The sequence below is a fragment of the Rosa chinensis genome, chromosome 2 (assembly GCF_002994745.2).
Source record: "Rosa chinensis cultivar Old Blush chromosome 2, RchiOBHm-V2, whole genome shotgun sequence".
Classification (NCBI taxonomy): Eukaryota; Viridiplantae; Streptophyta; class Magnoliopsida; order Rosales; family Rosaceae; genus Rosa; species Rosa chinensis.
Window position 1 is genome coordinate 57,074,889 of NC_037089.1, and position 26,053 is coordinate 57,100,941.

The following is a 26,053-nucleotide window of genomic DNA, read 5'->3' on the forward strand; positions in this document are numbered from 1 at the left end:
CCCAAGTTTATCATTGAATTCGAATTAACCCTACATTGTTCTTCCAAGTCATGTGAAAGGAGTTGATCATGTGAAACATTCGAAAGCAAACGATTTCCCATATTTTACTTTTCAATGCTAATTAATCTAAGCGAAAGCACCTAGATTAATCCTATTAAACATGCAATCAAACCCTAGAAAGCTAGTCAATCATGTCATGTTTAATGCATTACACATAGAGAAAGGCTATCAACTCAAGTGTACAACTTAGTATGAATAAGTTCACCTAATTGCAATCCTCTTCAATTGAATTCGATTTTTGTCCAAAACCTTTACTACTTTGATTCAAGTTTACACAAAACGAAAAGTCGATTTCATGTTCTTAAACCTAGCACCAATTACATGCAAATCCTATAAGTGTCGACCCAAATAAGATAAACATATAAAAGTTTTCTATCAAGCAAATTCAATCGAACAATCACACATAAGCAACTTTGGAATCACAACATAAGAATCGAAATTCTTTATTCAATCATAAAATTTCAGAATATAAACCTTGTTCAAACATAAATGTTAACTAAAAACAATTCTCACGAAACTAAGCAAGATTACAAAGAAAGAGGTTGAATTACACCGTGAGATGGAGATGGGGATGAAGGATGAAACGTTATGGATTCTTGAATCTCGAAAGCAAGCTTCAAGGTGGAGGATGGATGATGATGCTCACGGCTCCTTCTTCTTCTTCTTCTCCCTTGCTTGAAACGTTGAATGCACTAGAGGATGGAGAGAAAAATGGAAAGGAAATGGAGAGACAAAGAAGATGAGATGGATGAAGGAATTGGTTTAGGAAAATGGAAAGGAAATGGAGAGACAAAGAAGATGAGATGGATGAAGGAATTGGTTTAGAGTGAGAGGAGAAGGTGTTTATATAGGGAAGAGAAAGAAGAGTGAAATTGGAAAAGATGGAGTAAATTAGTGTGAGTAATGATGGAGAAAACATGATGATTACACCCTAAAACATTGAATGTTTTTGGGTGATGATGATGGTGGATTAGTGTGAGAAATGATGGAGAAAACATGATGATTACACCCTAAAACATGGAATATTTTTGGGTGATGATGATGATGGATTTCCTACTCATTTACTTCAATTTTATCTCCACCATTTGTAGGTAAGTGTGGACATAATGCTCATTTCACCATCATTTACTCCAATGTACCTAAGAAAATAGAAATTGAGTTAAAAATCGATTCGTTAAGGAATTAACTAAGCAAAATGTGAGGAATTAACTATTAAAATATCACATTAAAATGCTCCTATCAAATTCCCCCACACTTAGCTTTTGCTAGTCCCTTAGCAAAACAAAATAAAAAAAAATCCAAAACAGAACAAAGACTTGACAAAAAGCAAGTAAATGACTCTATTGCTCCTAACTGTTGTCTCAGAGACTCCAAACTCATGGCTTTCACGTTAAACACTTAATCAAAATCACAAAGATAATTCCATGGTTAATAAACCTGTGACATTCGTATGACTAAGCAAGATATGGGGAACTTAAGTTATACAGTGAATGATAGCATGTTTCGAACAAGTCCAATCCAAACTCACAGGGCATACTCTCGATTTTTCTCTCATAAATGGCTATGCTTAAAAGCTTCACACTCAAGTATATGCAAGAGAACAAATTGTAAGGCAACAAACCGCTTGCATATTTCATCAATAAACACATTTTGTGAAGAATTTTTAAAGACCTCATGAAATGACTAAGTGCACAAATGGACCTACCATAAGCTCGACTGCGTAACTGACTCCACTAACCAAAGACTGCCCATCTCAAGGATCAAGTCAGCACTTAAAACAGGTTGTAATGGGGCTAAGCTAGGGTTTTCGAAATGAAGATTAAGGATACAAAAATCCTAAGGACCTAGCAGAGCATATAAGGACCATCTTATGTCATCATTTTTGTAGACCAAATATCATTGTTTTGGGCCAAACCTTCACTCTAACCAACATGGGAATGGACAAAGGCATAATTTTCAACTTTGAGCCTTCTACAAATTTGCAAGTCCAAAACCACACTTCAACATTTTCCCAAGAGTTTTCTTTTCAATTTTTCTTCTCTTTTGCCGCTTTTCTTTCTTTCTTTTTTTCTTTTTTTTTCAAGGCAAAATTTTTTCTTTTTTTTTCTTCTTGGATTTTCCCCACCCCACACTTGTCTTTCATCGTCACCCCTACATACTATGTCATGCTCTACTAAGTCCTTAAGACAAGGGTAGAGATATCATGTACTAAGTTCATGGTAGGGTAGTGAGGGTAATGAAACAAAGGTTTTCAACGTAGGCTCAAAGGGGTTCATTCTAAGGAGTCCCACGACGGGCACAATTGGGGACACATGCTTGTTTGGCTATGGTGGTTACCCTAATGCCTTCTATCCTATCCAGGATCAGTGCATATTATGGCATACAAGTTTTGACAGTCACAACAGCCGAGTTCTAGTACTCTCTAGTCCATTAAAATCTATGGCACATGATCATTGGATTTTCAAAGAAAGATGAGGTTTTGCAAATACAGCCATGAAATTCTGAAATTATCAGTAAGCACTCAAAAAGAAAGTATTTTAGCTCAACAGCTCACTTGGGTCAAATGAATCAGACTTAATCCTAGCATGCTTAATGAACCAAGTTACAATCATATCTCAAATCTTCATACAAGCATCACAATGTCGATTAACCACATAATTCAATTAAGTCCTATTTTGATTGTGAAAACCTTCAGCCATGAATTCGGAGACATGTTCATCCTAGACGTTAGGAGCATCCTAAGACTCAAACACACAAAAACACTCTAAAACCAACATTTTTTTTTTTTTTACAATTTAATTTAATTTCAACACTTAGGTACGGGAACATGGAGTCTCGATGTGCAATGGGACTGAAACAGCTACCCTTTTTCAAGACTATGTTTAATCCAATATACCTTAGTGTATCACAACATCAATTAAAAACACAATAAAAACACAATCCAACATCAACTATTTTTCATTTTTTTTTTTTATATACTAACTACTAAAAACACAATAAAGCAATAATCCTTCCCCCATACTTAATTCATGCATTGTCCTCAATGTATAAACAAATATAAATCATGCAAAGCATAAATCAAGCATAGAAGAGAAAGTTAACACAACGAAACCTAAAACAACTTAAAATTCATGAAAATAAAATAGAAGGAAGAGTTCAAGAAAGCAAATCTGCGTTTGATGTCTCCTCCACAGCTACAGTTGAAATGGGTTGCCTCCCATGCAGCGCTTAATGTTTAAAGTCTTTCAGCCTAGACTTGTACCTCCATTTACTCCTTTGGAGGAGCGGTATGCGGGCGAGTGGCAGCCCTCTTGCTGGTTTCAGCCTTCGGAGGCGGGTCCTCATGTTGTGATGCAGTAGCGTCCTTGCGAGGAAACCCAGGAGGATAACTCTGCAAGTTATTGACTTCCTGAGCAAGCTTGTTTATTTCAGTGTGACAGCGAATCAAAGAGCAGTTCATCTCAGAGATGTAATCGATCATGCAATTGACTCTCCAATCTGTCACCATAATACCATCGCGGAGAGAGGAGCGCAAATCATCAATTGAATCCGACAAGCTTTCCAGGGTGGCCATAGGCCGAGGAGCACGAGCAGCTGTTGAGGAAGAAGACTCTCCGGGATGCAGTCTGGGAGAGCGACGAGGCAGAGGAGGGGGACTGCGGGTACGCTCACGGATAGGACGATGGTCCCATGGACGAGTAAGCCCGGCTCTAGTGGCCGCTTGACGACCTTCTTCTTCCAAAGAGAGAACACGGCGTTGATTGACGCCCCTGCGAGGGGTAACCTTGGTTCGAGCCATGAGGAAGTAGAAGGAATTTAAAACTGCACGTTTAGACAAACCTTAGTAAAATCTGGAGGAGACAAAAAAGGATGTATATATGAAGCACAAAATAGGGCAGAAATCTCAACAAGCACAGGGTTTTAACAAAGCTTCTCCGGGAAGGAGAAGAGTTATGACAGTTCACGGCCCAAGAAACACGTATGCACATGAAAAACTCCCCCACGCGTAAATATTCCTTTCCTTTCCGTGATTTACGGCAATTAGGTCTGCTTTCGGCTGTAGCTTGTCTGTCACAGGTCCTCGAGATTCGTTTGATTCCCCCACGCGTCCTTTCTTTTCCTTAATTTACGGCAATCATACCTGCTTTCGGCTGTAGCTTATCTGTCACAGCTCCTCGAGATCAGTTTGGTTCCCCCATGTGTCCTTCACGCGTCAACAACTTTTCCGTGTTTTTGGGTGACTTTAATCCAACGCGTAGATTTAATCTCAGAGATCGTCGATCCAACGGTGGAGATCTGCTCACTCGTTCTAGAAATAGGTGCATTCTGAGCGACTGTTCACTCCAAAAGAAAATTCTTCCGAGTTCCAGCCTTTCTCTCTCAACCCTTCAGCCTTTCTTTCGAAACTCAAATCCTTTCTTCATCAACATGGAACCACAAACTCTGCAACTAATGGAGCAACAGACCCAGCAACAAATCGAGGATGGAGGAAACAACCAAGCAGCCGGGACTAATAACCGGTGGGCTCCCACACCGCCTCAACTAAGAATCCTCAAGGGCCTTTACTATGATAAGGGTTTTAAGTACCCAACTCCAGAGCAGATTCAAGAGATCTGCCTCCATCTGAAACAGTATGGGCAGATCGAGGACAAAAACGTCTTCTTTTGGTTCCAGAACCTCAAGGCTCGTGAGAGGCAGAAGTTGAAGGAATTTCGGAACGTTCCGGTTGGTGGATCTCTCGATCTCAATTTTGGATCCACTAGTTCTACTGATGATGGTAGATCCATTGATCTAAACTTTGGGTCACGTGTCGGCTATGGTGTTGACCCATATTCCTCCTCACCCTTCAACACTAATACCAGTACTACCTCCTTTGGCACAACAGGAGGACAATCTTTCATGGAACAACGAGGAGGAGATCACCAGGAGATTGAAACTCTTCCACTATTTCCCATGCATGGTGAGGACATCTTTGGCAACATGAAGACTACTTCCGAGGGAGGTGGCGGTTATGGCGGTGGCTCTCACATTTCCCTTGAGCTCAGTCTCAACTCCTACAGAGATGCAGACATGGCTTAGCATTATTATTATTATTATTATTATTATTATATATATATATATATATTTTTTAATTTTTTTTTTTTTTTTTTTTGTAAATAAGACTGAATGAATGCAATTTTTTTTTAATATTTTTTTTATATTTTTTTTATAGAAAGGACTCAAAAATAAAAGACAAATATATATATAGGACTCAAAATGAAAGACAAAAATATAAATCTCTTCCCCCACACTTAAATATTGCATTATCCTCAATGTAATTAATTAAAAGCATGCAATGAAATAAGTAAGCATAGATAGAAGACATTTACGAAAACAAATCCTAAAATAAAAACTAAAGAGAAAAATTGAAAAATAAAAAGAAATAGGGAAAGAGAAAACAAATCTGATTTGCATGGGTTGCCTCCCAAGTAGCGCTTGTATTTTACGTCTTGCAGCCAGACGGTACCTACATTAAATAAAGTTAGTAACTATAATTAACAAAGAAATACAAAATAAAAACAAGTATAACTATTAATTACAAACTACAAGTAAAATTAACAAGTATATTGTACAAAAGACACAACTTAAGTACAAGTGAGTATAAAACGTGAAAAGTATTTTTACAAGTATTAAAGTGTGAAACAACAAAATAATTTACACGTATAGAGTATTCACAAGTATTTCTTTTATTATAAACATTATTGATATCGAATCAAATTCCAAGCGGTAAATCAAGTGGACGTGCGGCCCAAGTATAGTCGCCTAGACACAAACTCCCTTTCAAATCGTTTGGGCAACCTTACTGAAATGGCCAGGTGGGGGAGGACGAACACGAGAGGAAAAATCCATTTTGGCATGAGCTACTCCCACATAGTGGTTTAGGCCCATTTGCAAGCACTTCTGGATTCAAAAACCCGTCATGAACGTTGTCCCCTTCCTAGACACCATTCCACATAGGCTATGCTTACTAAGATGAAAAAGTTCATAAGTGTGAAGACAGTTCAACAAGTGTTAATAAAGGCCGCCCTCAACCTTAAGGGAACCAATAAGGGGTTTAGGCCAATATTAACAAAAGAGACTTCACCTATTCCTCTCAATTTACAACCTACAATTAAAATTCGTGTTCAATAATATAAATAACATCCTAGTTAATTTAAACTAAGTTTTAAACAATTTATAAACAATAAATGACACAATTTAACAAGTGATTTTTCAATCCCCGGCAACGGCGCCAAAAATTGATGTGCTCTTGGGAAGCGCATAATTTAACCCTGAAATATCATTAGTAGTATAAGCAAATAGGGATCGTTCTATTCCGGGGATTGAGGGTACACCTGTAATTGTGTAACAAATAAAGAAAAGTATTATTTACAAAAATAAAATAAAGAATAAATATATACAATTGAATAAACAAATAAAGAATTAAAATAATAAAGTATTATTTACAAAAATAAAGTAAAGAATAGAAATATATACAAGTAACAAAATAAAAAGGAAGGGGGGTTTAAGAATTATAGAATTGAAAATTAAGATAAAGAAAATATAAAAACACATGTACAAGAATGAAACATAAGAAACAAAGATTAAACCCAAGTTTATCATTGAATTCGAATTAACCCTACATTGTTCTTCCAAGTCATGTGAAAGGAGTTGATCATGTGAAACATTCGAAAGCAAACGATTTCCCATATTTTACTTTTCAATGCTAATTAATCTAAGCGAAAGCACCTAGATTAATCCTATTAAACATGCAATCAAACCCTAGAAAGCTAGTCAATCATGTCATGTTTAATGCATTACACATAGAGAAATGCTATCAACTCAAGTGTACAACTTAGTATGAATAAGTTCACCTAATTGCAATCCTCTTCAATTGAATTCGATTTTTGTCCAAAACCTTTACTACTTTGATTCAAGTTTACACAAAACGAAAAGTCGATTTCATGTTCTTAAACCTAGCACCAATTACATGCAAATCCTATAAGTGTCGACCCAAATAAGATAAACATATAAAAGTTTTCTATCAAGCAAATTCAATCGAACAATCACACATAAGCAACTTTGGAATCACAACATAAGAATCGAAATTCTTTATTCAATCATAAAATTTCAGAATATAAACCTTGTTCAAACATAAATGTTAACTAAAAACAATTCTCACGAAACTAAGCAAGATTACAAAGAAAGAGGTTGAATTACACCGTGAGATGGAGATGGGGATGAAGGATGAAACGTTATGGATTCTTGAATCTCGAAAGCAAGCTTCAAGGTGGAGGATGGATGATGATGCTCACGGCTCCTTCTTCTTCTTCTTCTCCCTTGCTTGAAACGTTGAATGCACTAGAGGATGGAGAGAAAAATGGAAAGGAAATGGAGAGACAAAGAAGATGAGATGGATGAAGGAATTGGTTTAGGAAAATGGAAAGGAAATGGAGAGACAAAGAAGATGAGATGGATGAAGGAATTGGTTTAGAGTGAGAGGAGAAGGTGTTTATATAGGGAAGAGAAAGAAGAGTGAAATTGGAAAAGATGGAGTAAATTAGTGTGAGTAATGATGGAGAAAACATGATGATTACACCCTAAAACATGGAATGTTTTTGGGTGATGATGATGGTGGATTAGTGTGAGAAATGATGGAGAAAACATGATGATTACACCCTAAAACATGGAATATTTTTGGGTGATGATGATGATGGATTTCCTACTCATTTACTTCAATTTTATCTCCACCATTTGTAGGTAAGTGTGGACATAATGCTCATTTCACCATCATTTACTCCAATGTACCTAAGAAAATAGAAATTGAGTTAAAAATCGATTCGTTAAGGAATTAACTAAGCAAAATGTGAGGAATTAACTATTAAAATATCACATTAAAATGCTCCTATCAAGTAGCAGCCAATTACAAGAGATATAGAGAATCTAAAGAACAAGAGGCTCACTATATGGAAGAAGGAGGTCATGACCTAAACGTCAACCTTACAATTCCAGACTTCAATGGCAAAGAGGAACTTGCTAAGTCAATGGATGCTCTCAATCTTGACTGATCTGCTTTATTCATTTTATTTTCCAAAGATAGTTGTGAAGGCATAATGCCTCATTTTTAATTAGACTATTATTTGGTCTTAAAGAATGGTTTGATGAATTAGATTTCTGAACAAAGACCTTGATTTGCTTATCGTTGGCTTATTAATAAATGTCGAATTTTATTCTGAAGCACTGAATTTATTCAAATTTATTTTCTATACACATATTTACATGGTTCGAAATAGCACTATAAAGATGTAAAGCAATACATCTAGAAAAAAGAAAAATTATTAGAATGAAAAGAATACCATTCTACGCAAATAGAAATACTCTAAAGAATATGAGTTATATTTTCTAAATACCTCCCATTTATTTGTAGGAATGAATGGAGGAGAACTTGAGTGCTTAGATGATAGTGGAACTACCCACACAATATTAAGAAATAGGCAATTATTCATTGAACTAATAGCCTATAATTCCTCTGTGACTACGATGATTGGATTATCACAACTAATAAAAGGGCGAGGAACTGCCAAATTTTTGCTGCCTAATGGCACAACATTTAAAGTCACAGACGCTCTATAACCCAATTATGCTATGTTTCTTCATGAAATTTTGGACGTTCAGAGTATTTTATCATAGGATTAGACAATTTGAAATATTTCGCTTTTTAATTATTAGATTTAATTATTTATGAATTATATATAATTATTTATATCATTCGTCTTGTAGAGTTTTTAGTGAATTTAATCAATTTATGCATTTTTTTAGTTAAATTGGTCCCATTGTTAACGCTTAAATGAGTCATTTTGTCTAACAAGACACGACTTATTTATTAAATGGGTTAAGCGGGTTGGAAACGGGTAATCCGTTTAATAAATGGGTTGGGTTTGAGTTTAAATTTTTGACACGATTATTAAATGGGTTGGGTTTGGGTTTATATTTTGCGACACGACAAATACCTTAACCCAACATGACCCATTGACAACCCTAATTAAGGTGCGTTCGTCCATATTATGTTATTTCTTCATTAAGCGCAGGGGTAAATAAGACATTTCACTCAAATTGGCCATTAAAATGACTGTCATAACCTCATCTAACATGGACAAACACATTTCATTCCTTTCTATCTTCCCTCCAAACTCTTCCCCCCAACACTATTCATGTGAAATTTTCCATCAAATTTTACCTCCAGTTGTTGTCTCCCGATAAATAATAACAACATCCAACGTTCTAACATTATGTTTTCTTGAATAATTTTTATTGTTCTTCAAAAATTATCCTGGAATTGCAATTAATTTTTACAAAGTAAAATTAAGAAAACAAAAAAAAGTGATTATACAACAAAGTATTTTGGAAAAACGAAGCACAACGATAAGAATAAATTGCAATTCTAATTGTAGTGGTCATTTGGGTAAACTGTTTGATTTGCCCCTGCACTTAACAGAGGAATAACGGAATATAGACAGAAGCACCTTAGTGATGTGGTTTTGGAAGTCCAGTACCTATTTGATAACTTTGAAAGTTCAAGTACCATTATGTCCTGTCTGAAAAAGTTTAGACCCCGCCTATGATATAAACCCAAAAACCTGCTAGACCTACCAAACCCAAAGAGCTTCTCGAACTTGAACAAGAGGTCCATTAATGTCATAGTGGGCATGAGCCTAATATCACGACCTAGACAAATTCTCAAGTATAAGAGCCAATTTATAGTGTAGAGGATTATGAGTAGGGGATATCGTCCTCAAGGGATTGGAAAACCCACTCTAGCTAGGGAAACCTAAGGGATGCTAGATAAATATGCAAATATACAAATCACAAAAAAGGGCTCACAAGTGAACCAAAGTTCATAGTGATTATATATATATATATATATATATATTTACCGACTAAATTACGGTATATATATATATATACCGTAATTTAGTCGGCAAATTTGGCTGGAGATAACTTCGTGTCTTCGTGGTTTGTGATTGTTTAGAAAGTTGATTGATTGTTTTTTTATTAAATAGTCTTTCCCACTGCGCAATCCACATCGGCTTAAACCACACCTTCGTGGTTTGCTATTGCAGAAAAAAATTGATTGATTGTTTTCATTTATTGAGTGGCCTTTCCGACCGCACAGTCACATCGGCTTAAAGCCTTAAACCACGCCACTAACATTTTTTTATATAAAGCAGATAAACCAACCACACACCTTGTGGCCACAGCATATAGGCAAATGTACCTCATAGTGGTGGGCTGCCTAATCAAACACCAGAAGCTTTAAGTTTGTTCTGAAACTATCATTGCTTTATTAATGTGAATACAAAAAACACCCCCAACATGTGCACTGATTGGTCCGTGATACGGTCCTACCAGACATTGGTACGTACGCCCGACGTAAAAATCTCTCGAAAGGAGTTTGCCAAAATCTCAAGCCATGAGAAAGGGTGTTGCCATTTTGGTCAATTGATCATAAATTGAGCTACAGTTGAGTGTTTATGGCCATTACCAGAGTACAATTGTCGAGGAAATCATAGAAGAGCTAAACAAAGGGATTGCAGTGATAGACTCGAACAAGGATCATACGACGGTGACGTCCGTTTGCCAAGGTATGTGAACTTCAGTGTTTTCCCAAAACTGTAAAACTTACTTATTTCTAGTTGTTAATTTGAACTCATTGTCTGTGTTTGATTTGTTATGCCGTGTTCACTTCAAATTCTTCAGATTTCTGTTCAGATTAAAACCTTTAAATAGGATTGGCATACTCATACTTGTTGGCAATCAGTTTTAGAACCATAATCACCATACTTGTTCTAGGGTGTTTGTTGCTCTTAGATAACGTTTTAAGTTTCTAGAGAGAAAACACTAATTACATCAGTTTCAAAGGTGTTTGTTATGTAACAATTTTGTTCTTAGGTGCTTTGTTTCGCTAAACGTCGAAAAAATTTGTATAAAGGATGAGTTCAGGAACAGGCAAGAGAATGTTTGAAGAGCACGACTCCTACCTCAGTGATGGACCAACTATGTGCAAGAAAGCCAATACCTCTTCTGGGATTGATAATCAGTCCAGTGATGATGACTCGGATAGCAATGAAGAGTACAGTTGGCTGACTGAATTCTCGAACAAATTCGACAAGCTGAATGCAGATTCTATTTTGGCAAAGTCTGGGTGGTTCTGTCCTGCATGCAAAAAAGGTGGTGGTCGTGGTTGGTATAGAAAGTTCAATTCCCTGATATCCCTGCTTAATCATGCTAAGTCTATAAGCAAGACAAATAAGTTACACATGAAATTTACACCAGAGTTGGAATCTATGGTGGAGAACAAGGACTTCAAACACACTCTGAATCACCAACAAGTTGTTATGGATGATTGGGCAAGTTTAAAGGTCGTCAAGAACAGTGCACATATTGCCTTGCCTCCGATGAACAAAGACGACTGTGGAAAAACTATCTGGCCTCCAATGATCTTATTCAGGAATACTAATGCAATGGATGGCAGTAAAGACAAGTTCACTGTAAATGAGATGTCTGGTCTTGTGCATTGAGCTAAGTACAATAATGCCCCTATTGTACTCAAGTAAGGCAGTCCTGCCTCTAGCACATCTTCATTATCATCATTTCAACGAAGATGATCCTTTTCAGGATTAAGACTACGGACGATCATGGGGTGCTTGAAGGCTTGACCTTGTTAAAATGCCTAATCATCTATCGACACGATGCTCAAGTTCCAAACCGAGACATAATCGTGTTCTCCCATAATCCTTCATCTCAAAATTGAATTTCAAGTGTTCAGCGGTTTCTCTTAACTCTTTAAGGGCTTCTAATGAAGATCATGTACAACATGAACAGCGATAGAATCCGAAACTTGTTATGGAAACGCGTGGGCATATCCCTTCCCAATCAAGTAGTCACTTTAGTGAGCGTTCCAACCTTATTGTAAACGCGCTCTGTGGTCTAGAGCCATTTGACTTGGGTAAATGAAGTTCACCATGAACCTTCATGTATATTCCGTATCTAGATCCCCATAGAGATACGTAGTGACCACATTTATAAGCTGCATAATCAGTTATTCGGAAACTACCAAACTGACAGGGTAGTGGGGTGCAATGACATCCATTACGAGAGAATATGTCTCATCGTTGTCGATTCCAGGGCGTTTTGTGAGAAGCCTTGCACCATAAGGCGAGATTGCCATATCTTTTTCTCATCACGCTTTCTAACGAAGACCCATTAGTCAATAGGTTTTATGTTAGGAGGTGTTGGCATCACTGGCTCAAAAATCTTCCTCTTCGTTAGAGAATCCAACTTAACCTGGATCGCATTTTTCCATTTATGCCAAATTTCTCTACGTTGGCATTCATTCATCAACGGAGCATGGTTCGATATCATCTGTCTCAACAAATTCATGCGCAATGAAATGCGCAACTACATCATCAATTATGATGGAGTTTCTATCCCACGTCTCATGTACACTAGTGTAATTTTCATAGAGCTCTATATTCTCAAGAATAGGTTCTGACATTGAGGGGTCCCCCAACGATAACCATAATCAGGAAAATACTCATGAGACAGATTTTGAGTGTCGATGATCCAAGGATTGGGTTGTGCCAAGGTATACTTCGAACCCACGAGCCTCCCACGCATCCTAGCTGGGGCCATGACTTGTAACACCAGAGTGTCACTCTCTTTGGCATTGGCACCATGCCTATCTCTGTGTAGGGTAGCGCTACGTCCTCTCGTAGGGACATACTTCCTTGCAGGCATGTTTGCAGCATCTTTGTGTGATCTCTTCACTTTAACAGGGATCAAGATGAGACATAGTGGGGACATGCCACGAAAATTCCTGTCGTTCCTGCTGAACAATTGTGTTCTTATCTGCCCATAACGATAGGAAGACTGTCTCATCAAAGTGACATCCGCAAATCTAGCGGTAAGGAGATAACCTAGCAAGGGCATTAAGTGGCGGATGATTGTTGGAGTCTCAAATCCAACGCAGTTGCCCATTCGTCTGTAAGAACCCATCATAGAGCGCTGTGGCGGCGTGATTGACACATAAATGGCTCACTCAAATATGCGTAAATACGATATTTGTACCCAGTCACTAGCTGTAACAAGGAGGTATATTGAGTGGCAGTGGGTCGTAGATGAATTAGCATAGCTGCGTGCGATATTGCATTTCCCGAAGCGGATATAAAGAAATTGGTGCACATTACCAATGTCTGTACTACCATCGTAGTAGTTTCCGCGAGACCATTTGGGTGTGTACATGAGAATATGATGTCCAACATCAGTCCCAATGCAATAACCATTGAAAGTTTTCGATATAAACTCTCTAGCATCGTCAAGTCCAATTGACGAAATATGATGATATGGGGAGTGAGCCCGTTGTCATATGATATGTGCTAAGAGTGTAGCATAGGTAGCATTTACAGGTGGATAATAGCACAACACGTGACCAGCGTGTTTGCATGTCAACCAACATCATGAGATATTTAAACGTCCATAGGTTGGTTGAATTAGTCCACAGAATCCCCACGGATTCTATGTAAGAACAGAATGAGTATTTTCATATCCTTTGCATAGGACGGTCTCAGTCCTAATTTTCCTAAGGAAATGGCTTTGTAAAATGAGTCAGAGGCCTTAGAAGCAACCAATGAGGGTTTTGGTTGGGCCTGAGCATTTGAAATGGATTTTGAAGCAAAGTTTGTGACTACATCACCCGTCATGGTGTCAAGACCATGGGAAGTGGCATCCATGGCGTTATAACCATGGGGATTGACATCCATGGTGTCATAGCCATGGGTGACTCCTTCTATGGCATTGTCAAGGGGGATAGTGGTGGCCCTAGGCAGGCTGTGGACGGCGGCGGTGCCAAAAGCAATGGCGGCGGTGGTCACACTTAGTCCGGGAATCAGCGTTTAATTCATGCTTCGTTTCGCTCGAGAGAAAGGATGTCCATGTGAAGTCTTTAGTAGATGGATCATCATATCATGACTAGGATGACCAAACATGTCGTGACAAAGCCAATATGTGTCTAAATCCAAGAGATCATCCCTCATGACTTTATTGGATTGAATAGCTCGAATAGTGACATAGAGTCTACTAGAGAGACACAAAAAGATCTCTAAGATACGCCTTTGTTCTCAATCATTAGAGGTATTGCAAAGAAACTCATTTTTGTTCTCTTCATGCATTTCTGCATGGAATCTGTTGGCTATTCATAGGGTGTGATTTGCCCTAGGAGCGTAGAGAGTTTTGTGAGAATAATCAAGGTGCCATTTGGCAAGGAGAACTTGGGCTATTCCATGTCCTTGAATTAATACTAATGGCCCAGCCATCGTAGTCACAAAGTAATATGCTCATAATCAAAATTGAGTCATAATGAAAAGAACTCAAAATTTTATTCATAAGCCAACGGAGTTACATCATTGTCTCTTTGACCAAAGAAAATCTAATCCAAAAACTAGCTAATGCAAAACAATGGTAGTCGTCTAACTTCTTTCGGTAATTCCAACCCAAATGTGATCAGGTGAGTAGAGAGATGTTGGTGGACCAAGGCTCGCTTAAGTACCACTTATCTCAAAACCTTCCTAGACATCACAATTGCATTGAGTACGCCTACTTTGAAAAAAGACTAAACCATAGGCATCTACTACAAAAATAATATGGCAATTGCCTATTACATCTCTTGGAAAAATAAAGACTTAAATAGAATTGGCGATCTATTGATCCCAGCCAGATTTGTAGTCTTCAACCTTTTACTCTAGATCATCTTCTTGATCTTCTTGTTCCACATAGTGAGCTTCTCTTGCTTCACAATATGCTTTGTAGGTGGTGACAAGTTCTTCACGAGCTCTACAAATGTGTGCCCAATGATCAGACACTCCACATCGTGAACATACATCTCTTTGCTCAAACTTCATTGATTGAGGCGCTTTGAAAGCTTCATTTAGATGGCTCTTAATGTTGGTGGCGCTGACAGGACCCGCCCAGATTTCACCTTGAAATCCAAAGTGGTCATGCGGGGCCCACCTTAGAAGAAATTCTACCAAAAATTTGGCGGAACTCCCTCTAAAAGTGGACTACCCAAAACCTGTAGAAAAACATTTACACTTCTAAAATAATCCACCCTTAATCTTCTGGAGCCACCATGCTCCCTAAAACACAACATCTCCCAAAACACAAAACAATTCTGAACTTAAAAATATTAATCTCATAGTTTATCAGAGCAATCTAATGTACAAGCGTGCAAGAGAATAGAATACAAGATAAAGGACCGAGACTTTTATAATGCGGAAGCTATGACAACTATGCCTCAACCCCATGTACGCTCGACCTCAAGCTAAACTGGCCTACAAACTGGGCATTTAAAACCGAAGGGCCCAGGGGAAAACATTTAAAAACCGTTAGAGTGAGTGGATGAAAATAAGTAATTTCGAATGTATAAATAAAACTTAATGCTTTCCCAAGTTATTCTCTAAAAACTCGCATGCAGTAACAATCTTGGAAATACTCTTAATCATCATCTTTACTGCAATCTTAATCACGTAAAATAGAACATCTTGCAATCTCTTAAAATCTCCAATCCCTCATATAAGTAATCATATTTCAAATATCTTGTTAACAAAACCGACAAGCAACGAGATTTCACAATATTTCCAACTCAATCATTTTCAAGAAAACTCATTTGATGATTAGAAAGGACTGTTGTCTAATCATCTCATGCCATATGGGAGGGACTGCCACCCAGATGACCCATCGAAAAGGACTGCCAACTGGAATAGGAGGCAGTGGGTAGAAGGGATTGCCAACTAGCCACAGGTAGTTAGAATGGACTGCCAACTGACTACCTAATGTCATCTGGAAGGGACTGCCAACCAGATTTAGGAGGCGGTGGGTAGAAGGGACTGCCAACTAGCCACAGGTAGTTAGAAGGGACTGCCAACTGACTACCTCGTGTCATCTGGAAGGGACTGCCAACTAGGTGAAGCATCGGAAGAGACTGCCAACCGGATTTAGGAGGTGGTGGGTAGAAGGAACTGCCAACTAGCCACAAGTAGTTAGAAGGGACTGCCAACCAACTACCTCATGTCACCTGAAAGGGACTGCCGACCAGGTGACTCACCGGAAGGGACTGCCAACCGGAATGTAATCTGGAAGGGACTGTCGACCAGACTATTACCTAGAAGGGACTGCTGACTAGGTAATGTACACATGCGTCGAAGATAGCCTCCTTGATAAACTGGAAACAACCTCCTCCAATTACTTGCTTTCGGAAAGAACTCGATATTACTTCAATAAATCATTAATAATTCACCAAAAGCATTGCTCAGGATCATCTTGCTAACTTAAATCTCAATATCTCAATAAATCCTAGAAAGCAGAAATCAAATACTCGGTAAATCACCATATAAATCGATATTCGAAATCATTAATTCTCACAATATTTTCTTAATCAATCACTTTCTGAAAATTATTTCCCAACTCAAAACTCATAAATAAATAGCTTAAAAAATCTATTGAAAGCCCTCGGGAAGGAAATCCACTAATAATCCCGTAACTCATAGAGCATACTAAATCTCAAGAAATCAAGCTCATAAAATCATAAAACTCAATAACTCAAATAATAAATTAAACCTCAATTAGAAAATAATAATATACTACATGCACATTTAATTTAAAATAACTGTCCACTCACTGTACTATTTAGGCGACCACGCTACCAGTTTCCTACGTCAAGCAATAGCTCGGCATGTCGCCCTGTATATAATTATAATTCGTGAATAACAGTCCGGAAATTAAATACAATTCCCACATCAAATCCTCATAAATTAACATTTCTATTTCTTCTCTGAATAAACCAAGACTTTATCATTTGCACCAATTCTTTAATTGAAGGTTTCTAGGGCAAAACTGAGAGCAATCTGATAGTGGAATTCTCATAAATCAATAGCCAAACTATTGAACTTCAGAAATTTAGATTAATATCCAAACCTCCTCCAATTTCCACCAAACACCTATCCATAAATTCGTAGCAATATATACTATCCAACAGACCAAAACAACTTACCAGGAACGGCCGGACGCGCCCTCACGCACCGCCTGTGCCTGAGCCCCATGCGCCGCCGGTCAATCACCATATCTGGCTACCAAATTTTACCAGCATCATCAACTCAACATTCTAAGCTTCTTTCTCAACTACAACAAATCCAGAAAACGACTAGAAGTACCTCAACAATTAAGGAGAAGTTTGAACCCGAATTGTGAATAGTAACCCAGAATTTCAAATATTCGATTCTTCCTTCTCGCGTCAAATCGCTGTAAAATACTTAGGGAGCATCATCTATGTCCCAAGGCGCTCCCAAGGACTAAGGTTTGTCGTCTGTGGTGGCCGGAATCAGGAGAAACCGGCGTTGACCTCAATCTGCTACAGTGACCATCCTCTTCTTCTCATTGCTGCACCTTTCATAGTTCAAATTAAGCTACCAAACGGACCCAAAAATGAAGAGAAGGAAGAGAGCTTTCCAACGACATCTTAAACGTCAAAATCCGCCGCCGGATGAAGGAGTTATGGCCGGAAAATGGTGAAGAGGTCGGAAAAGAAGAGAGAATCGGGGAGAGAGAAGAGAGAGAGCTCGGTAAGTTTCCGAAAATGGAAACTTACCACAGTAACTCGGCTATTTATAGACAAATTATCATGAACAGTAACTTTACCTTTTCGCTTATAACTTTGGCATACGAACTCCGATTTTTACATACCACATATGCACGCGCTCGGTTTAACGTCCTCTACAACTTTCATGAAGGAAATTTTCTCAAATTTTGACCCAAAAAAAAAGTCAACTTTTAGGGCCCCCTAAAAGATCGAAACGGAGTCAAAAGTAAATGTAAATGTCGTTTACTGATCGAAAAGCTCATAAACTGGTAAATTTTGGTTTGGAACGTTATAGGCGCCACCAACATGGCCAGAGGCGTTGCCTCTCTCTCTCTTTCCACGTTGACCTCTTCGGTTCCGTGTTCGCCTATTTTGGTGGTTACCTTCTTAGGTAGAGCGATTATATGGACCAGAACGCCCAAATGTATCCCTAAGATTAGGGTTTCGCTCTTGGCGCCCTCTCTTTGGGGTGCGACTATAATTGGATTCCGGAATATGCTCTGTTCCCACGGATCTTGAATTATAGTTTTTCACAAGGATGTTGTCATGCTTTTCAGCGACATTCATAGCTCCAATGAGCTCATGAAAGCTTGTGATCCGTCTTGCAGTAACATCGATTCGATAGTTCTTAGCAACCATCAATGCAAAGACTGGGAAGGTAGAAAGAGTCTTCTCAATCAACATCGCATTTGTGATTTCTTTACCACAGAATTCCATTAAGGATTTAATGCGAAGTGCTTCCTAGTTGTAGTCAAGAACTGACTTAAAATCACAGAAGCGGAGGCTATGCCATCTCACTTCTAGGTCAAGAAGCAGGGAGTCACGGACGTTGCCAAATTTTTCTTCGAGTGAGACCCACAGCTTTCTGGGGTCTTCTTCATTCATACACTCGTACTGAAGCGAATCTTCCATATGATGAGTCATTAGGATGATGGCTTTCGCCTTATTTTCCTCTAAGGCTGTTCTATTTGTTTCCAAAGCTTGAGCTTGCTCAATAGTTATCACGTCCTGGCTAGGCTCGAGAATCGTTTCCAGGATTCCATCGGCCATGAGATGCTGGCGGACATCACGAACCCACCTGTGATATCCAGAGCCAGTTGTTCCCAATGAAGCAAAGTCCAATTTGTTCAGGTTACTCATCCTGAAAGAGAACAAGGAAAAAGGGTTAGTTTCGGGGCGTAAAAGGCTACCACGAAAGCATATAAAATTTCTGATCGTAGTCGCTTCCAAGAAATTAGGGATTTTCTGAGCGTAGTCGCTTCCAAGAAAATCCGATTCCAAGAGGGGTTTTGGATTAGATCGAAACAATGATGTATGTGGTCGATCGTTTTTCTTCTCAACAAACTCTAAGTTTGGAGGACTCTACAAGCTCCAAGCTTGGAGTGAGCACGAACCCCCACAGTTCGGCTTTTGGTCTCCCCTATGAAGAAGAAAGGGGGGTAGAAGAAGGGAAGTTGGAAGTCCCCGAGAAAAAGAAGAGAAAAGTAATAAAAAAATTCAAAAAACAGGAACTTTTAGAAAAGTTTACCTTGAAAAATTGCCGGAAATCTTGACCAGAAAAATTGGCCGAAAAGTGGCCGGAAAAAGGTTGACCGTTGTTGCTGACGTGGCATGCTGATTGGACGCTGACTGTGTGCTTGCGTGGATGCTGACATGGCTCGGGCTGGACCTCTTCTACTTCTGGGCTTTTAGACTTCTTCCTGCTACTGGGTCTATGCTGCACAGCTGCTTCTGGGCCGAGGCTTGATCTCTCTCGGCTGGGCTTTTGGGTTGTCTATATTGGGTTTCTGGAGGGACGCAAATGCAGACCGGAATGATAACGTCAGGGCTTCTACTGGTTGGTCCGGGGTCTTGACGGCCGGTTCCAGGAAAGTTGTCACCGGTTCCCGGATCCTGGGGTGGCGCTGCAGCTTCTGACAAAATGTGGCGGTGATCGGTGGATGGGAAGGATGCGAAATCAGGCAGAAGATAGACGGATTCTTCTTGGGGGCCGGTTCAGTCACTTCCGGTGGCCGGTTTAGGTCGATTCTGGCCCGTTCTGGGGTTGGGGCCTCCGGTTCTGGGTTCCTGGGATTTAGAGCTTCAAGGTGGGCGGCGGTGGTTTATGAGATTTGAAGGTTACGAATTTAGGGTTTCAGGGTTAGGGCTTCGTGCTGATAACGTGTTGTAGAGAAACGGAATTGAGAGGAAATTGCTGTGTATTCTCATTGATAATAGGGGTATCTTTATATAGAGGATTACAATGCATAGAATCTGAATTATACAAGGAAATGTAGTCATACATTGAATAGGAATCTAGATTCTTCTAATTTAACCATATTATCACTAGGTCAAGTAACCTAGGGTTTGGGCCAGACACACAAATATGGATTTACTTGAACAATAAAAAAATTATTATTATCGTTATTGGTGCATATTCGCTCACTTGGTTTGGTTGTATTCTATTAGTTATTTCTTTTTTATCCTGTAACTGCCACTGTTTTACTTGTATACCAACTCTTGTAATAATCACCAGTTCACAACCTTTCTAAGCGTTTACTCTCTAGTCTCTACTTTGGGAGAGGTGGGCAAAGCGAAACACAAAGGGTACCAATCCCAACCCCAAATGGACTCAATTGATGTGCTCATGCTAGTCCCAAAATCGATAAGCGCTTCAACGTCCTTAAGCTCTGGATTGTCCCTAACAAAACACAGTTCATCAAGGACAACTCCAGTTCCATCCGAGCCATCATCGGCCACGACGGCACTGGAGTTGAGGAACAGACGGAAATTCTACCTAAGCAAAAGGTAAGACGAAAACAAGAAAAGCTTGATGGCTTGAGTTTCTGGAGTTGTGTGTATGTTCCTTGTCTTCTGTTGATGCTTCTCTATATAGAGGTGGACTTGCTGGACGACCAAGTGGATGTAAAGTCTTTCTCTCGAACTCAAATTGCTTGCTTCAATCTTATTAGGACTCCTAATGCATGTTAAGTAATATACTTGATATATATACTAAAGCCCCACGTCATCAGCTAACAAATATGCACAATATATATGGCTTCTCAATATTTGATCATGCAATTAAGCATTGCACCACGTCATGCAGTAGAAACCCATTCAAATTCAATAAGTATTGTGCATGATTACATTGCCTTGGAGTGTTTGATGACCACCAAAATACATTGACTTTAATTAGTTCCAACGTTCTTGCTTGCTGCATGGAATTCTTATCATGTCAACAAACTTAATCTCCTCTGATACTTTTAGTTGGAACATATCTCTTCTTCTTAGCCTCATCAAGATAACCATGCTAATAATTAAATAAATCATTAGTAAATATCTTAATTTTGTCTTTTCAACGGCTGCAATTTGATGGAATGGAGGTTCATAAACAGGGTGTAAACAATATCTGGATTGCATGATTACGCTACTGGCTTGTGTATTTTCTATTGTACTAGCGGTATTTGCCCGCGCTTTGCTGCGGGATTTACTTGTTGATGGATTGTACAAATTGATTGAAGTATGTTGGTGGATTGTTTATTTGATGCATGTTGTGAAAAACTGATTGTTTATTTGACATCAGATGGAGGTTAAGTACAATAGAATCGAATGAGGTTGGTATTCAATTGGTTGTGACAAAGATTGGAGCCAGGATTATCTCTGTGTCATTCTTCTTGTCATCTCCAGCACCATTAAGTTGCTCGCTAATTTCATTACTTCTTCTCTTCATGAGTCTTCTTCTGACACTGTGACATTCTCTTCTGAGCAACAGTTCTGCCTCTCATGCCTCTTCAAGTAATAGCATTTTAGTTGATCACTTGCATTTTTAGTTAATCACCTGCAGTAGCATATGGTGAGTTGTGATGCACTTGCAAAAGCTGAGCCAAAGCTGTGAAAAACAGCAGCAAAGCGTGGTCAAGTTTGAAGCGAAAACAAAAGAATTGAGGGAAGGGTAAAAAGAAACCCCCATCAGGGAGTGAAATAGAACATAAAATAAAGCTCAATTGATGGATTTATTCCTAAATTCCGAGGCGAAATAAGCAAAATTGCCCCTGTATAGGAGTTCCTCTTCTTCTCTCTCCCCCGCCCGCCACATATATTAGTTGGAAGTTTTAGTATAGCAATATAGCAGAATGGTTGAAGAAACAAAAGCATAAATGAATAGACCAAGGTAATGAGCTTGAAGCAAAGAAACCTTCAAATACATAGTTACATGGGTAAACTATACAGCAATGAAGGAAATCAAAGAGATAAGACTGAGAATAGAAATACTGAATGCATAAAGTTCAGTAACGAAAAGTATACACTATTCGTTTTACCAATTGAAGTATAAAATTGACAATTATAAAAATTTGAACAACCTTTACATTGAGTGAATCTTTTCTTATAGCAAACACATTGATGATGATATTATAGCAAATACAATAGCTGAAATTTGATGTTTTGATCTGGAGCTCTGTACAGGCAAGATCTATACTACTTCAGCAACTGTCCACAAAACCACTCAAATATCTCCAACCACAATTCCCAGACATTCATTTTCTCAATAACTCTTACACAACCATCTGGTCAGACAAACCCAACATAAGAAAGCTAAACTTCGTCTTAGTTCTAATTATCTAATTTCATATTTTCAACCAAGACATTAATATTTATTTTCATAAGGAATAAATAACTAAATCAGAAAGTTATAGAAAAATCGAATTAAAATGAGACCAAAGCCTGACCTGTAAATCAAGGGAGATTGGGACATTAATTTCCTCCATTTCAGATGCACAGGACAAACATGCCACATCCAACAATTGCATTGTCAAAGCTTTGTCTTCTTTCCTTTTTTTCACATTTGCTCTTCACTTTATGAAAGGTATCTACACAATTGCAAAATAGTAATTCAATGATGACCTTGAAGAGGAATTAAATCCAAAAGTAGTACCTGGAAGAAAACTCCATCCATTAGATGAAAAATGAATTCACCATACTATAAGAAACAGCAGACATAAGCTTTCATATTAAACTAAAATGGACATATATACAGTTTAATCAGTTTGAGCACAACCATAGTACCCAATTTTCTTGACCTGTAAATCAGGGGAGATTAGGACATTAATCTCCTCCACTTTGGATGCAAGGGACAAATCTGCCACAGCCAACAATTGCATTGTCAGAGTTTCGTCTTCTAGGAATTAAATCCAAAAGTAGTGGACGAAAATACCATCCATTAGATAAAAAATGAACTCAACAAACTATAAGAAACAGCAGACATAAGTTTTGATATTAACTAAAATCGACATATATTGATAGTTGAAACACACAATCTGAAAGGTCTTTTACTTGAATTGATAGTGAAACAGCAATCAATTACTATCAGTAAAGCTGGCATATTTCATATACTGATGTCTTTAGTTGGCTGCCTTAGATGGATTGGTTCTTGGCTCTAGGAGATAGTATGATTAGGAAGAAAGTCATTGATGGTGGAAATGAGGAATAGAACATAAAAGTGGTTGAAATCTAAAAAGAGGGTGTACAAAGGAGCCACTAATAAAAAAATAATAGGTTGATATTGTACTGATCATTTGGTTTTAGCAGAAACTATGAAGAAGTATTGAAATTAAAGTGAGCAACTTTTATTGTACACGATTTTAGAGTAGGGTAAAATGATTCCTTACTCTCAACATCCAGATTGATCAATTTGAGATAGACCTAGGCTGTAACAGCTTTTTGACAATTTTCCCTGGCTCACCCAAGTCTCTTTTGATGACATGCACGTGGCATCCTTGCTGTCGTGGCATCCTTGCTGTAACAAAAAGGAAATTCATGAATAACTCAGAAGCTTAAATGAGAGTATTCCAACAATAATCTGAAACCTAAATGTAATGTACTTAAGGTTATTAATGCTGAAGTAACTCACAACTCTCCTTCTTAAGTTTTATCAAATGTAATATACATCAGTTTTGTCTTTCTGCTGATTATAAAGGATGGAAAGTGTCTGTACCTTCTACACATATATTTACTACTCTCTTCAACTTCTAGACAGATTAGGAGCATTGCTATTAAAACTGTTTATGCCTGGAATTACATTTAATAGCTTGTGAACTGATTTTTTAAAGTTGCCTATAATTGCCAAGTAAAAACAGAACAAAGATGAAGTCCAGTATAGCTTACCATATAGAGCATCTTGTTTGTTTGTATGATTGAATTGTTAGAGAAGCAGCTTCTATGATGTTTATTGTCAAAGCTGTGGAAAGTTAAGATTGAACTGAATGAATTACATATTGAATTTGAAAAATATGATATCAGACTAAAAACAGTACTTCTGATAGTTTGAAAGAATGCATTTGGCAGCAGTTCTGAGTAAAGGATTAACCAAACTCTGCAGAGTGTAAATTGTGGAAACTAAAGGAATGCTTTTAACATGTAATCATTCATGAATATGATTTCATAGAATTGAAAATTAAGCTTATGTATGATAAATTGGTATGTGATGCAAATGGTTTTGAATTCGCTTACCAAGATGTCAAGTGAGGTATTTGTCTATGATTCTCTCTTAACTGCTGAATGCGATGAAGCAGACTAAAGACTGAGGAGCAGATGATCTGAATGGAAGGCATTATAGAACTGTCAGAAGTTATGTTCTGACAACATCTTTACTGGAGTTTGTTCAAAAAGTTGGTAACTCCAGTCATACTTGTACAAAACATTTTAGCTCATTAGCTAGCTGCATTTGTCCAAAAACTTAAATTACAGTAGTTGCAGCTAGAGAAAATGCACCGAATGAGTTTCATTCAAATGCATTCAAAAAGTACAAAACGAAGTCAACGACATTAAGTCAGAAAATTTGTTGTTGTTTTTTTTTTTTTTTTTGCGATATTGCTCGTCCAGATGATGTTCTATGCTTGGTCTGTTCATCACTTTAAACCAAGAGAGCATATGTGATTAGAATCGTCAGTAGCGAAACTATAGTGTATACAATTTATTCTCCATAACAGATTATACTGTATGTGAGATAGTTTTGAAAGACAATTAATTAGTTCCTGCTCTGGTATTATCTAAGTCATTGTTTGGGAGTTTATCTTAAGGTATGAAAGTTAGAAAAAATGCAGGCTAAGTAAATAAATTATATGTTGTTCTAGAGTGTGTGAAAATTAAAATAGAAGATGAGAGTGAAATAGAACATGAAACGGCAAGCTCAATAAATAGATTTATTCCTAAATTTAGATGCTCTTTTACAATCAATTTAGATGTGATATATTCAGTTTGCTTCTTGACATTTATAACTTATATGAAGAAAATGCCAGGAAAAGAAAGAAAGAATTCAGAATTGCAATCAAAAGCTCAACAGTTATAACAAAATTTGAAAACAGAACCAAGAATATGAGCAATATGAACTGAATGTACCGAATCGGAATCATTCACAATCAATCAAGATCCAAGATTACACATAAAGGATAATACCTTGAAAGCAAGCTGAATAGATGAGCAATCTGATAAACCGTATTTGCTGATGAGCTGCCAAACAAAAAATAACCAATTTGATTATGGTGAATCTCGTGAAACAGAGCTTGTATCATGTTTTAGATATTGCTCCAAATAGCGATAAGCACAGGTAGAAGTCTTATTCACTTTATTATTCACAAACACTTGTCTGCTCGATTTTGATTGGAATTGATAGCCAACAATTGAGAATAAAGTGAAATCATATAGCAATAGCCGTAGTTATTCGTTGGACAGAACGATGATACGATAGATAGATGCTTACCGGCCTTTTCCTGATCTTGATTGACTGGGAAGTCTAATGTCAGTTAACAGGAACTTTAGATACCGATGCAGACTTCTCGAATGCGATAGATGCTGGGGTTGAGAATTATATATACTTATTGTTTCAGTGCAAAACAGTAATCCTAAATCCAACCCTTTTCTACTACTGTTTGTCCCATTCCAGGATCTGTAAACATCACGTAAGTTCATGCTGTTTGGACTGTGTAGTGAACGGACTTTTTGGTTCAGATCAGTTTGATCCATTTTTCAGAGAATGTGGCTCGTGTTGAAGGAGTCGGTTATGAAAACGGTACGGTGGAGGCTTCTCCAAGTGTGCTTAGATGGTGACTTTCTTGCCTATATACTTCAGACTTGAGGACAAAAGGGTAATCTTCAATTGAATTCCTTTCCATCACTGTTTGTCCCATTGGAGAATCTGGAAATATCGCGAGTTTTCATGTTAAACTCTGTTTCTAGACCAGATTTGGGCTTTAAGTTTCGTACATCCATAAACCAAGAAAAGAAGGGCAGAATATCCTTTTCACAAGGGGC

General features: G+C 38.0%; 1 protein-coding gene across 20 annotated transcripts; it reads right to left on the bottom strand.

Moving 5' to 3' along the window:
- Window positions 1–21,248: 21,248 nt before the first annotated feature.
- LOC112187534 lies at window positions 21,249–26,033 on the bottom strand. 20 transcript variants are annotated; one of them, XR_005807642.1, is made up of 7 exons: window positions 25,503–26,033; window positions 25,199–25,252; window positions 24,254–24,339; window positions 23,909–23,981; window positions 23,413–23,540; window positions 22,825–22,883; window positions 21,249–22,614 (listed from the first exon to the last, which is right to left on the bottom strand). XR_005807642.1 is itself a non-coding variant. In XM_040515683.1 (4 exons), exons 1-4 carry the CDS (start codon window positions 25,763–25,765, stop codon window positions 23,415–23,417), a joined length of 516 nt encoding a protein of 171 aa, XP_040371617.1. In that variant the 5' UTR covers window positions 25,766–26,033; the 3' UTR covers window positions 21,249–23,414. The 20 variants fall into 20 exon arrangements, 2 of the variants coding, with proteins under 2 accessions (XP_040371617.1, XP_040371618.1); XR_005807639.1 differs by having other exon boundaries at window positions 21,249–22,679; XR_005807645.1 differs by having other exon boundaries at window positions 22,811–22,883.
- Window positions 26,034–26,053: the final 20 nt, after the last annotated feature.

Coding starts and splice junctions, on each gene's coding strand:
- LOC112187534 (XM_040515683.1), bottom strand. CDS start 25,765: ATGGATCAAACTGATCTGAACCAAAAAGTCCGTTCACTACACAGTCCA. Junction 25,253..25,502: donor TCAAGATCAGGAAAAGGCCG/GTAAGCATCTAT, acceptor TTTGTTTGGCAG/CTCATCAGCAAATACGGTTT. Junction 23,541..23,908: donor CAAACAAGATGCTCTATATG/GTAAGCTATACT, acceptor TTTTTGTTACAG/CAAGGATGCCACGACAGCAA.